Source organism: Uloborus diversus, chromosome 4, assembly GCF_026930045.1.
Source record: "Uloborus diversus isolate 005 chromosome 4, Udiv.v.3.1, whole genome shotgun sequence".
Lineage (NCBI taxonomy): Eukaryota > Metazoa > Arthropoda > Arachnida > Araneae > Uloboridae > Uloborus > Uloborus diversus.
The window spans coordinates 7,367,584-7,381,748 of NC_072734.1; the positions used below are offsets into that span (position 1 = coordinate 7,367,584).

Sequence of the window (14,165 nt, forward strand, 5' to 3'; positions counted from 1 at the left end):
CGACTTCCTGTTTCCTGTGGTTCGAAGATCAAATACTACAGCTTCCTTTATTGACTTGCTATTTTTTCTTATGAGTACTACACTCCTCTCTGCTCAACTACTACATTTCCTCCTTTGATATAAGAATAGGTTTGTTTATTTGAGGAGTTGGTGAAATTTCATAATGTTATTATCATACCAATTTGTGATTATTTTTTCACCTGATTATGAAAAAGAAATAAATCAGAACTTCAAGTTTAGTCAACAGTGCAGCATAGCAAGTATCAAAGCCAATAGAATGCCTAGGTTCATGAATAGATCTATTTCAAACAATTCTAAGGTTTTTCTGCCTTTATACAGGAGTTTGGTGAGATCTAATTTGGAGTATGTTGCTGAATTTTGATATCTTTATCTCAAGAAAGATATTTCTTGATTAAAAACGGATCAAAGGAGGGCTACTATGCTAGTAAGAAGACTTTCAGAGTTTAGATTATGATACCAGACTTAAAAGACTTAATATGTATAGCCTGGAGCAAAAGAGAGCCACAGGAAACATCATTCAGTTGTATAAATTTATCAAAATGAAAGAAATATTCAGTTGTTAGTGGGTTTAATATTTTTTTACAGAAAGCAGGATAAGGGGACATTGTCTTAAGCTATTTTTTTACAATACATTAATTGTTTCCTTCACATATGTTTATGTAAAACGTGCCTCAATTAATTTTTAGAGGAAAATTGAAACTTGAATTCCAGTAAATTCACTATTTCTTATGTGCTTATGCATTATTTCTTGTTTTTTGTTTTTGTTTTTTTTTTCCTGTGAAAGTCCCTTAAGCAGAGTGTCCCTTAATTAGAGGTAAATACAAGGAAGTTCCTATTCAAAGGAACTGGGACCAAAAAAAATGTCCCTTAAATAGAGGTGTCCCTTGTTCGGAGGTGTCCCTTAATGGAGGTTCTACTGTATCCTCTTGAAATATTGCTTATCACTGCAGTTATGTTGAAAAATAAATATAATATAATAAAATAAATATAAATAAATCTTCTACTGGTTCATTTTATCTTGGATGAAATTTCACTGAATTTATCTTACCTCAACCTTGTTTAGGTAATGTCCCCTAAATTTTTTGAGCTTCTAAATTTCTTGAGAATTTCATAATTTATGTATTTTTTCAGATGTACCTGCCAGTGGAATGTATTTCATGTCGTATGAATGGTTACAGAGGGTGTTAACGCCAGCTGGAAAAGAGTAAGTATTTTGATAAGAGAAGGAATGTTTGTGGACTTCTCAAATATTGAAATTTGCCCTTTTTTTACACCAAACGTACAGTCTTTTTATACAGAATATTTAGTTAATGTATACATTTATTGATATTTAACAAGGTAAATCTTACACACAGATGGTTACTATGTTTATTTGAACACTTTATTTTCAAACTTTCTTGCAGCAAAATTATTAATTATGTCAGTAAAGTCACGATTGGTTACATCACTTTCAATTGATAATATGATTGATTTTTAAGTTTACTCTGTTCCAAAGCATTAAAAACAATTCTTAATTCTTTTAAGGAAACAGAAAGACTGTTCTATCAATGGATTGAAAGCAGGAATTTTTTTTAAATATTGCTAAAATTACCTAAAGGCCAGTTGCCACCTGTTAACTAAGCATCTTACTGTGGCAAGTAAATAAAATAACCAACGGATCACTTTTTAAAAACTTTTTTTTTTTTTTTGAAACAAATCATTTTTTTTTTTTTTTTTGCACTCAGTAAAGTAAAAGCAATTCCAATTGCTCACACAGTACTTCTTATCGCTAATGTATAAGAAAAACTATCATTTATTCCATTGTCTAACCCCACCTCTCTCATGAACTAGCAAATACAAACTTGAGGGTGTGTAAACTTGGGGGGGGGGGGGAGTAGTGACTAAAATAAATTGCAGTACATTCACACTACTTTACCAATATTTTCTTCCCCTGCTTGCCTTTTTGTTTTCACAAAAAAAAAAAATAATAATAATAAATAAATAAATAAATAAATAATAATTTTTGATAAAGTGACTGCTAATGATAAGAAAAGTGACTACTAAACTAGAAGTATTGACCCGCCACTGGCAACTAGCTAAAAATTTGAAATTTCAAGTCTACCAAAGAAGTTTTTTGATGTGTTTTCTCTGTTGAACCTTGCACTTGACTATTTCTAACATATTGGTGGAAATGCTTGAGTTCACATTACAAAATTTCTGTTAAGATCTTCATAATTGCTTGACATAAAACAATCTTTCTTGTTGAATCTATTTTGTAGTAGCTTCGATGTATGAAGAAAAAAACTTCAATCGTTACAAACTGAAGATCTCTTTGCCAAACTTGACTCCACTGCATTTATAACGTTGTGAAATGTTCCGATTCTGTTTTGGTTTTTTGATTCAAGATTCTCCAAAGGGTCATCTACCTTCTCATACATCCAATTGTGGATTCAGCTCTTGGTTTTAGAGGGGTCATTATTGGAAAGATAGGAAGTCTAAGCGCAGTATTCGAGCAAAAATGAGGAGTCTGGTTCAAAGATTTTAAAATGAAAACGCCCAAAATATAGTTTTAGGCCACATTTGGTCCCTTAACAGGTGATGGTGGAGGTCATGACAAACCCCTCTAGATCTGTGCACATATACATCTGCTTTGCTTGTAATTTTCATCAAGCAATTTTTGCTTTACTTGTTCCTCAAGATGTTTGAAAATATCCTTGAACCTTCAGTGAATTCTGAAAGTAAAACCAATTTCCTACTTACATTTTGACTAGCGTGGGGGGTCCAACAGTGTGAATAGTCTTGTGAAATACATAAGGTAAACACACCAGTAGTGGCCGGTGCTTGATAGTGCTTCAGTATCAGTAGTGCCCACTTCAAGGGTTAAAAAAAAGGATTCCACGTTTCCCAGTGGGTTTAAATGTGCAGGAGGCATTACTTCCTGTACATTTGATGCACTTGTGAATCCATTGGGAGACCTGGAACCTTTTTTACTTCCTTTTACAAAAAAGGAAGTGTTGTATTCGCAAAAAAAATTTCACTCAAAAATCGACTTTAATTTTTATTTTGCTCACCCCCGAATAAATGTTGATGTTTTTTCGACTCGACCACACGTAGATAAGTGCCTAAGAACGTATAAACACGCAAAATATCCATTTTGACGATTCACGAGTTAGTTACAAAGAGTTTTCTCGTGACGTCTGTATGTACGTAAGTGTGGATGTATGTCGCATAACTCAAGAACGGTATGTCCTAAAAAATAGAAATTTGGTACCTAGACTCCTACTGGGGTCTAGTTGTGCACCTCCCCTTTTGGTTGCATTCAGGTGTTTTTAAGGGGGTCTTTTGCCCCTATTTGGGGGAAAATCATTGTTAATTTTGATGTAAACACAAGTGGTGTTACAATTTGGCGAACACTTGGCGATATATCGCCAGTCTTTTGGTCGCCAAGTTTTGTCGCCAACTTGGTGACAAATTTGGCGTTTTTTTTTTTTTTTTAATCTGGTTGCAATTTGGCCACTGTTGGAGATATTTAAAGAGTTAACTATTGAATCACATTAAAATTGCCAATAATGGGGAAATAACTTTAAATTGGTGTAAAAAGGAAGTTATGTGATGCACACATCAGCTTGTTTTTTTTTTTTTTTACAAATTTAAACCTTGAAGTGACCACTATTGAATTACTGGTCACTGATGGTGTGTCTACCTTGCATTAAATAACTCCACAAGTGCAACAATACCATTAATTCAACCACCTACATTTTATTTAAATATTTATGGCTTGATTTCTTGTTTCACCTCTTTTACTTAAAGTTGGTTCTATACAACTAAATTAGGGCAGCCAGGCTCTCAATAAGGATTAAGATAAATATTTTAAAACTGAAATAAGTTCTCCAATCCTATCACTTGCTTCAAAATTGGCATAAAAAGGAAAATTCATTTATAATTTAATTAAAATGTGTAGGTACTTCAACTTGATTATTAAAAGGTTGATTTTCTTATGGGTTATGGTATGCTTTCATTTTTCTGTACAACAAGCGCCATTATTATATTTACTGTTTAAATAATGTTAAATATGCAATTGTGAGTTATTTTCAATTTAAAAAAAAATCTGATGTAACTTTTTAAAATTTTATTTTTCAGTCGAAGTGAAATCAGTGTATGGAGAACTCTTTTTGCTGGTGGAATGGCTGGTATTTTCAACTGGAGTGTTGCTATACCAGCAGATGTTTTGAAATCTCGTTTACAGACAGGTATGTCCTTTTATGCGTGACTATATTTCTGTACACCTCACACTTTTTACACATGCAGTAATGCTCCAAAGTTATGCAATAAGTAGTTTTGACAAAAATTGCTTGAGTAGAACTTCTGTAAATCTGGATACAATCAGCCCTGAATTATCCTTTAGGCCAAACTAGAGCCTGACCTAGGGAAAAGGCACAGATCATGGGCAATTCTTTGACAAATGATGATGTCATATGTTGAACTTAAGCACTTTCAGGAAGTTTCAAGTATGCGGAAGGTTTGGTTCTATAAAAAAAAAAGCATTGAAATAGCTGTTATGTTAGAGCAAATATTTTCTGAATCCAAAATTTTTAAATGCTCCTAGTGCCAGGGGTGCTCATCCCCCCCCCCCGAAGTTCAATGGCTCAAATCCCCCCCCCCATTTTCTCAACCCTTTTTTTTAATTTTTTAGTTTTTTTTTAATATTTATTTTTTTAAATATTTTTATTTATTTATTTATTTTTTTTATTATTTTTTTTTTGCGTTTAAGTATTATTAAAATTATAATTTTATTAGAAAAGTTCTGTGCTCTGCCCCTATGACATACCACATACACACACATACAAACTAAATAAATAAATTGAATTGAATATAAACAGAATAAATAAAATAAATTATTCAAATTAAAAATAAATCAGTTTAATGTAAAAAAATTAAAAAAATCCTCCCCCCCCATAAATGCTGATGGCGCAACTTGCGCTGTAATCCCCCCCCCCTGTGGCACCCCCTGCCTAGTGCTAAAATTAAAATTAACTGAGTTCTTCAGTTGAGTTCTGAGATTGCAGTTTAATGTAATGTCTAGTTCAAATTTGAAGAAGATGGCTTGCAAAGGGAGATTTTTTTTATTGTTGTGAATGCTACAACTCATACATGGCAGTATTTGTTGGGATATTTTATAAACACACTGGCAAGTTCATACAATGCATGGAAACAGTGTTATTTTGATAACAATGTGCCTGTAGCTGCACTCTATGGTTACTTTCTGTTTGTGTAGAATGACATAATTTGCTGCTTAACATAATAGTATTATATTATCATTTTAAAATAAATGTAATTCAATAATACAAATATGACGACCAGCAACAGGCTCTGGGCCCAGCTGGGCTGGTCCTAGTCAATTAATTAGTCCCCAATGAAGATCAATGACCCTCTTAAAGCTATCCACCTCCTTGCTCATTACCGCCTCTTCTGGTAAGCTATTCCAAGTGCCCACAACCCTACTAAAGTAGTAGTTTTTCCTAATTTTCAAGTTAGCCTGAGATTTAAATAGTTTAAAACAATGACCCCTTGTCCTGTTTTCAGTGTTAAACTTCAGCCCTGTAACATCTTTCATTTCAATAAATTTAAATAACTGATTCATGTCCCCTCTTATAAATCAGCTGAAATGTGGACTTACGGTTAAAAAAAGCATCTCTTATATTTATTAATTACTATTTTCTTCTCGATTAGCTTTTATTAGTTTGTTCTAAGTAAAAGGATAAACAAATGTGTTCATTTCGAATCAGTTTCACTGATAAATTTGATTTGTTGAGAAAAATTCATTGAACTCATGGAATTAATTTATTACAAGTTATTCAACTCATCTTTAATTTGACATCAAAGTCATTCTTTAACTTGATGTGTGAAAAGTCTCCATCGACATTGCCATCCTTTTTAATCAGCCTGTGCCATCCACTGAGATATTATGCGTTGAGCAATTTTAGCCTTATTATATTTGTTCAGAGTTACATTAATATATGTTTTTGCTTCAACTGTGTGAGTACTTACTTAGGATTTAAAAAAAAAAAGTTAAAGGGATGTAGTTTTAAACTCTCATACTAATCTTACCATGATTTGAGTTGATTGGAGTACCCGGCTTTCTTGTATCTTCTAACAACTAATTCTCACTATCAAATGAAATTTGCTTTAACTCAGTGGGTGATAATTTTTGGGGCAGCGCATTTTTTTGCAGTGAAACCAAATAAGCAAGTTTGTACAATAAAGCTGAAGTGCAATAGATGACAAAAATGCAAAAAAAAAAAAAAAAAAAAAAAAGAAAGACATTAATTTGAATTTCGACATCTTGAATTCAAATTATGTTTTTCGCAATCACGAGTGTGTGTGTGTATGTAGGCCTGTGTGTTTGTGTGTAGGTATGTGTGTTTGTGTCTGTGTGTAGGCATGAGTGTTGGTAGTTGTGTGTATGAGTGAGTATTTGTGTGCGTGGGGGCGGGGTATATGTATGTGTGTGTAGGCATATGTGTTTGTGTCTGTGTGCAGGCATGAATGTATGGGTAGTTGTGTATATGTATGTTTGTGTAGGTGTCTGTATGTATGCGTGTGTGTATGTGCTTGTGTGTTTGTGTATGTGTAGGTGTATGTGTGTAGGTGTATTCGTGTATGTGTTTGTGTGTGTGTATGTGTGTGTGTAGGCATATGTGTTTGTGTCTGTGTGCAGGCATGAATGTGTGGGTAGTTGTGTATATGTATGTGTTTGTGTAGGTGTCTGTATGTATGCGTGTGTGTATGTGCTTGTGTGTGTGTTTGTGTATGTGTAGGTGTATGTGTAGGTGTATGTGTGTAGGTGTATTCGTGTATGTGTTTGTGTGTGTGTGTGTGTGTGTAGGCGTGTGTATGTATGCCTGTGTGTGTAGGACATGGATGCAACCTGGAGACGGCTTTCGCTAGAGGAGCAGCATCGTGAGGAGCCGGTCGACGGCGATGCTGCGGAGGGTGCTGGTGGGAAAATAAAACGATAGCACGCCAAAAACAGTCAAATGAAAGCAATAAGCAATCGCGATTGCTCAAAAAAAAAAAAAAAAAAAGTGAAACACGAAAATTTTTCAACATTTTGCAGAATAGTATTCAACTTGTTTATTATTAATCATTATATATATATATATATTTTATTTTTTTAACAGCGCCTGAAGGCACTTACCCGAACGGCATTAGAGATGTATTTAAGCACACTATGAAAGAAGAAGGTATAAGAGCACTGTACAAGGGGGCTACACCTGTGATGCTAAGAGCTTTTCCTGCAAATGCTGTGAGTATATCTATTGATATATTTTATGTTGTCATCACAATCTTTAAATTTTCAAGCAACATTTTGAATTGCATGGTTTATTTGCGTATTTTAGTGCCCATTGCATCTAAATTTTTAAACATGCATACCTCCTAACATTCCAAGAACGAAATCCAGTGGATGTTTATGGTGAACCACGATAACAAAATCATTCATTGTTATTTTGGGGAAAATAAGAATTTTTTGCTATCTACCAAAGTACAATCATATGCAAGCTCTTTATGTCATGTAAATCAAGGAAAGTTATTTGAAACTTGAAACAAAAGAACAACAGTTAAATTAATAAAAATAAGGATTGTGGATAAAAAGAGAGAGACAATTTTGCCAAATATAATAATTCAGGGGTTTTCAACATTTCAAAATTCCCTAAATAGAGTAATTTTTCTGAGGTTCATAAGACCTGGATGTGTTTCAGAAAAATCAGGAAGTTCGGAGAAGTGCGCAAATACTAGGCAAATCCCAGAAAAACCAGTAGAGTTGGGAAGTATGCATGTCTTGAGGCAGGGTTGGGTTTTTGGACTGTCCAAAACTGATTTAGGAGGGACAAGTAATTTTTACTGTCTAAAAGTGTCAGAAAGTATCTTAAACCGTCCAAAAGTATGCTAAAGCTAAAGAAGTGTAATCAAATTGATTCATATTTACTGCAAAATTTGTAATGCATAAATATTAACAAGTTTTAATTAAAGAGTATTTGATAATTTTCTCCAAAATGTTCATTTAAAAAATATTTGACTTAAAAAAATTGCCAATAACTCTATTACATAAACCTTTTGTAACAGTTGGTAGAGTTATGAAAGAAAATTCACACCACTACCAAGACAAGGAATTTCAGTTCCATTTATAACACAAAGGAATGTTATTAAATGTGTAATATTATTTTTGCATATAAGTTTTACATGATGTTTTTAGGAAAATTCTTTTTTAATCGTAAATTAAAGTCCAATTATTGATGATTAAATATATGCACATTTATTTTAAAACTTGAGAGCAATTTCTTTTTTCTTTTTTTTTTAATGCATATTTTTAATCTAATACATTCTGTAACTACAAAAAATCGTCATTTATTGTATATTAAAATACAGTATAAGCTCGATTTAACGATTGTCAATGGACTGGAAAACATTATTGTTAAATCAAGGGTACCGTTAAATCAAGTAGCATGGACATTCAATGCGGTCAAATCTTTACATATATTGAGGAAATCATTAATTTGGGTATCATTAAATCCAAGTTATGCTGTATATTTATACTTGAGCGTTCCCATTGAATAAATATTCAGCATAAAACATAACTTTAACAACTTTTGTTCTGTTTTTGATACTTTCTTACAAAATAGTTTCTCTAAAAATGTAGTTTTGGACCTCTGAGTTTTTGATAGGACAGTAAAAACCATGGTATTTAATGTAGTTTTTACCGAAGTGTCCAAAACTTTGCCAACCTGGCTTGGAAGCTGTTTACAAATGATGTCACGTTTTGAAAGGAAAGGGATATTGTGAAATAGTGATTTTGTGTGTAGCGATTGCAATACCGGAGCAAAAATTCAATACTAGTATTCAGTATTTTTAAAACATGATACCGGAATAACGGTATTAATACCGGTATTTGAAATTTCTCAAAAAATGCTTAAAAGGATATTGCTTTGTTGCCATATTTCATAATTTTGCACAAAAATTGTATTATTTATGAAAACATATTGTGAACAAATATAAAAAGAAGGAACAAATGTCATGACAAAATACAATAAGAGTAAAACAAATAATGCTTCTTCTGAATTGTCTCTAAGCCTGGAACTCATTTACTGCTCAACCTTACAACAGTTGAATTCTCTTTCCAAATTCACGCAGGTCGGTGGTACTGTTAACAAGTGCGTCATCTTCAAATAAGACTGTCTCTTGCGTGTTATTTTTGAAAAAATCCTTTTATGTCTGTGTGGTTTTTTATTTATAGCTAGTTGTTTTTTGGGTTTTTTCCGAGAGACGATGCTTTTCCAATATTAAAATAATTTTCTCTTGAGCAGGAGAGTTTTGCGCTTAATTTTTATTATTAGATCTTTGTTTTGAAATTTACGATAAACTTGACGAAATTTGATCTTAGAAATTATTTCCTCTTATTTGTTTTCGCGTTCTTTTCAAAATTCTTTACAATTTATAATTATGTAAATATCTGAAAATATGTGTTAAATGATTATGCGTATCATCTATGAAAGCTTTCAAAGCACTATATAATTCCTAAATATTATCTTGCCAAGTATAAATCGAGATATGATAACAAACCAATACCAGTGACAAAAAAAAAATACCATTAGTTATTTAAATTACCATTATTACATAAATTACCATTATTAACAAGAACAAGTTTTTTTGCCGAAATTCAGTACAGTTGAGACAAATATTTAAAGAAAATATCATAAGGTATTACTGCAATTGATGGTTGGAATAAATTACTAATGGAGCAAATACATTTAAAATTACACTCGAAATTAGCTTTCACAAAAGGGAAAATGAGTGATCAGGAAAATAGAAAAGGGAAAAAAAAAACGCACAAAAATGCGATTAATCTCACCATCTAGTAATGAAAGTATCATTTTGCAATCTTTCCGCTACTTTTTGTTTAATGATATTATACTAGTTAGTGCTTTTGAAGCCAAATTTTTACATCAATTTGATTGATTTTGGTTCTGTAGCATGGGAAAAAGAAATGTACATCTATACTACTATTATAAAGAAAAAAAGATTTGTTTGTGTGTTTGTATTGTGTAGGCTCTAAAATTACTGGACCGATTTTAACCATTTTTTCACCATTAGAGAGCTACATTATCAAGAATTATAATAGGGTGTAATTTATTTCAAAAACAATTAGTTTAAAAAAGTGATTTTATGTTTTATGTGATTTTTAGTGCTTTTTACCCAACAGACCCCGAACCAATTGAGCCAGATAAAAAAATTTTATACTAAATTGTAGGAAATTTTGTTTTAACTATGATGAAAAAAAAACAATTTTTCAGATAGAGCGATTTTTGTATTTTTTTTATGAAATTTTGAAAAACCTTTATTTTGCACTTTTTCATGGGTTTAATTTTGTAATTTGTTTTAATTTTAAATAGTTGTTTGGCAATAATTGTATTTATTTTTCTGAAGAACAATACATTAAAGGTTTTTTTAAACCAGAGATTAATAACTACTTTTATTTTTAGCCTAGTTTTTTTTTTTTTTTGCAATTTGGCAACATTTGTGTTTATTTTGTAAATTTGTGTTTATTTTGTAACTGCGTAAAAGAGGAAGATCTCAGCTTATGAAATATTTGTCCATGGCGAGGAGAGCCAAAATACATTGTCTTACAAACGTTTTTTGATGCGGTAACAAAGCCTAAAAGAGGAAGATCTCAACTTACGAAGCATACGTCCACGGCGAGGAGAGCCAAAATACGTCGTCTTAGAGAATCCTCAGAAGAAAATGTCAATCGCCTTTGCAAGTCTGAGGCAGTATGCTTTACAGTCGAAAGCTAGAGAATCGAACATTGACTGTTCGCGACGTCTTGCTGATAAGAATGACAGAACCTCACCAGCTCGCGCGAGGAAACGATCCTTGACACTTGCCGAACAAATGCTAGAACCTCGCAAACAGGCACTGAGCGTCTACAGCGACTTATTGATAACTTACGATGTTTAAACGAAAAGCCGAAGGGCTAAATTTCGTAAGTCAGTCAACAATGTTACATGCTTATACAAGCAGAGATAATATCACACAGTGGAAGGTGCAGAATCAAATGTTAATGTGAAGAAATGAACATTGGAAACTTGTTAAAATCTTACCAAAAATTTATTGGTTCATAGTAACTAAAATAAATAAACTAACAAAAATAAGTTCATAAGAATAAACCCTGGCCATAAGTGGAGGCGGAGTTCGCAACTCCCCAACACCTATCGGACCTAACTCACAAGAGGCTGACGAACACAAAAGAAGAGAGAACGATTGGAATCGTTCACTATTTATACTTGCCTCATTTGCATATGATTGGGCATCAAAGGATGCCAACCTAAAACTGAAACTTTACATGTGCCGAAAGAGTTGAGAAGTTAATCTAATTTGAATAAAGTAAATTTTATATTACATTACATTAGGAATGAGAACGCGGACAAATATCGTTTACCGATGTCTATCACTTATGTCACAGAGGGAAAGGCAATGAATATCAACAACCATGTTCTTTCACAACTAGCATCTATGTAAAAAAAGAAAAAAAAAACGGTCCCCATGACTGGTGTTCTCCTACCGTTACCCCTTTTAATAATTTAATACAATGAAATACAACAAAAACCTTAGCCACAGCAACACGTGTGGCTGGGTCAGCTAGTTTAAAATATAAGTTGATATTTAATAAGTTAAACTAAAAATTCTTCAATTGAAGCTTATTTATTATTTTCAGCTAATACCAAATATACTGGCATTTTGCTTCAGTAAATACTGGTATTTCCAAATTGCAAAATTGCTCGAAATACCGGCATTTGGTATATTGGTATTGCGTTGGTGTGACATCAGACCTTTTTACAAGAATGTGTTAGTGAAATATAACGTGTGTGACAATGGGGGGGGGGGGGGGGGGGGGGGTAAAGTGTGACATTTTGTGACAGAGGGGTCAAATATCGTGAAAAAAAGTTTGATATTTGTGGACAGCCCCTTGTCGTGAAAACTTTAAAAACATCATAACTTCAGAAAGGTATGATGAGAGTTTAACACTAAGAAAGGAAAATAAGACAAAGTTAATAGGATATTGATGTTTCTAATTATCTCTTGCATAGGCATTTTTGCACTAATACTCTTAAAACTACATAAGTATTAAAATCTACATATTTTCTCAGTTATTTATCTTAGATGTTTTGTCCTTTTTCGTATTATAATGTTCTAACACTACCTTAACTTTCTTACTGAAGGAAAAACCACTATTATTTGTCAGGACAATTTATTTATGAGAAGATTGCGGATTTCGAATAGTACAACTACAAATACAATCTAGTATACCTAGTATACCTATTATTGTTGGAATTCGTTTTGGAGTGAATCTACTTCAAAAACAATTGGGATTAAGGAAAATCAGGGTTGCTAAAATCAGGCAGTGAAGAAACAAGTTTTCTTCGCTGCTTTACAACTTTGCTAGCACCATTTATATAAAATGGTTGATTTTTGTTGTTTACCAAGCATCGGCAATGGTAAAGGGGACTGTACAATGGAATCATTATAATTAAAACCTAATTTTCTGTATAAAAATATCAAATGTATTAGAAAGTATGACCAGATGTTTATTGACTAAAGAACTGCATTCATCACTTTTTGACATCCTCATCACTCGATTGAAATTCATATTCTGGCTTTGTTCTTTCCTAAAAAATTATCTCAACCGAATGGTATCAATAAGTTACCGCCCTTAATCCAGGACTAAGGGGAGTTCTTGCTGGAGCTCTAAATTGAAGATAATTTCAGCTTCAATATGAGAGCATCTGCCTCCAGCTTGGTTATTGAATATTTCAGACTGATGAGTCCATAACAATGACGAAACTGCAGTCTCTAGATGTCATGGCCATACTGTCCGTACATTGCATGTAGTTCTGCCTTAGCCCTGGTTTAAGGGTAGTAAATTACTGCTTATATCCTAAGAGTTTGCCTTTATTTCACGAATTGAATGGCACCATTACTTGCGGACTCTTGCTGGAGCATTAAATCCATTTTAGTCACCAGATTGAAAGTGATCTCAGCTTTGATGAGACGACATCTGCCTCCATCTCGGTTATAGAGTATTCCATACTGATGAGATGTTGGTATATTGCATGTAAATGGTTGTAGATTGAATGTTACAGATGTCTAACTTGTAGATTTCAAGTTACGTGTTGCTTTTTTAATTTTATTTGTATTTTTCCTAAAATCCTGAATATTTTTTTTTCATAGGCTTGCTTCATGGGATATGAAGTCACAATGAAGTTTCTGAATTGGACCGCTCCTAATCTTTAACGTAACCCCAAGATTAGAGATAAATAAATGGTGATGCTTCTTAAGTGCAAACATTGTGCATAGTGCCTTCTTTACAAAAATATAGAAATGTATATATTTTTGCACTTATTTAGTTTAAACATTTTATAAGATTTTAATGACTTGTTTTAATAATGATATGATAAGAAATAGGATAAATTATGTTAAATCTGAAATGTATTATTTAATTTCATTGAAATACACTGTGTAGCTTTTTACGCAAGGTATTGGTTTTGGGCCATTCCACGAAAAAGTCAACCGCTTATCCCGCATGTGACGGTTCATATATTTCACTTAAAAAGTAATAATTTTAAAGGGTACCAGACTAAGTTTTTTGTTCAAGATATCACACATAAATTTTTAATTTGTTAAGCAGAATAAATTTGTTCATTAATATTTTTAACTATTGTTTTTAATGGCATATATGACGTATCACATGCAGGACAAAATGGCTGTTTTCCGTGGAATGGCCCTTTTAATACCATGTTTAATTCTCAGGTTTTCCATGATTTGTATTTTTGCAGTAATTGTTATTCTTTTAAGAACTAAAATTCTTTATTTATGAGCTCAAATTAATATTTTATTATTTATTTTATTTTCCCTTCAAATACGTTTTGAATGAACATTGTTATGCATGTCCTGTTATTTTTGTGACTATAATATAAATTTTTCTCACTAACTATGTTTTTCTCTCAACCCCCCCCCCCCCCCCCCTCCATATTGCTTCAGTAGTGAGTAGTGACAAAATCCATCTTTCTTTCTTCAGAGAATTTGTTTTATTTCATAATTTCAATTTCTTC

The 14,165-nt window shown here is 32.5% G+C and overlaps 1 protein-coding gene across 1 annotated transcript in view; it reads left to right on the forward strand.

Moving 5' to 3' along the window:
* The window catches only part of LOC129219783 (mitochondrial carnitine/acylcarnitine carrier protein-like), a 60,155-nt gene extending 46,513 nt beyond the window's left edge, over nt 1–13,642 (forward strand). Inside the window, exons 6-9 of the mRNA XM_054854083.1 lie at nt 1,153–1,225; nt 4,141–4,250; nt 7,182–7,306; nt 13,285–13,642. Of these exons, the coding sequence (XP_054710058.1) occupies nt 1,153–1,225; nt 4,141–4,250; nt 7,182–7,306; nt 13,285–13,347 (371 nt within the window). The 3' untranslated portion in view covers nt 13,348–13,642. The remainder of the gene's footprint in view (nt 1–1,152; nt 1,226–4,140; nt 4,251–7,181; nt 7,307–13,284) is intronic.
* Nucleotides 13,643–14,165: the final 523 nt, after the last annotated feature.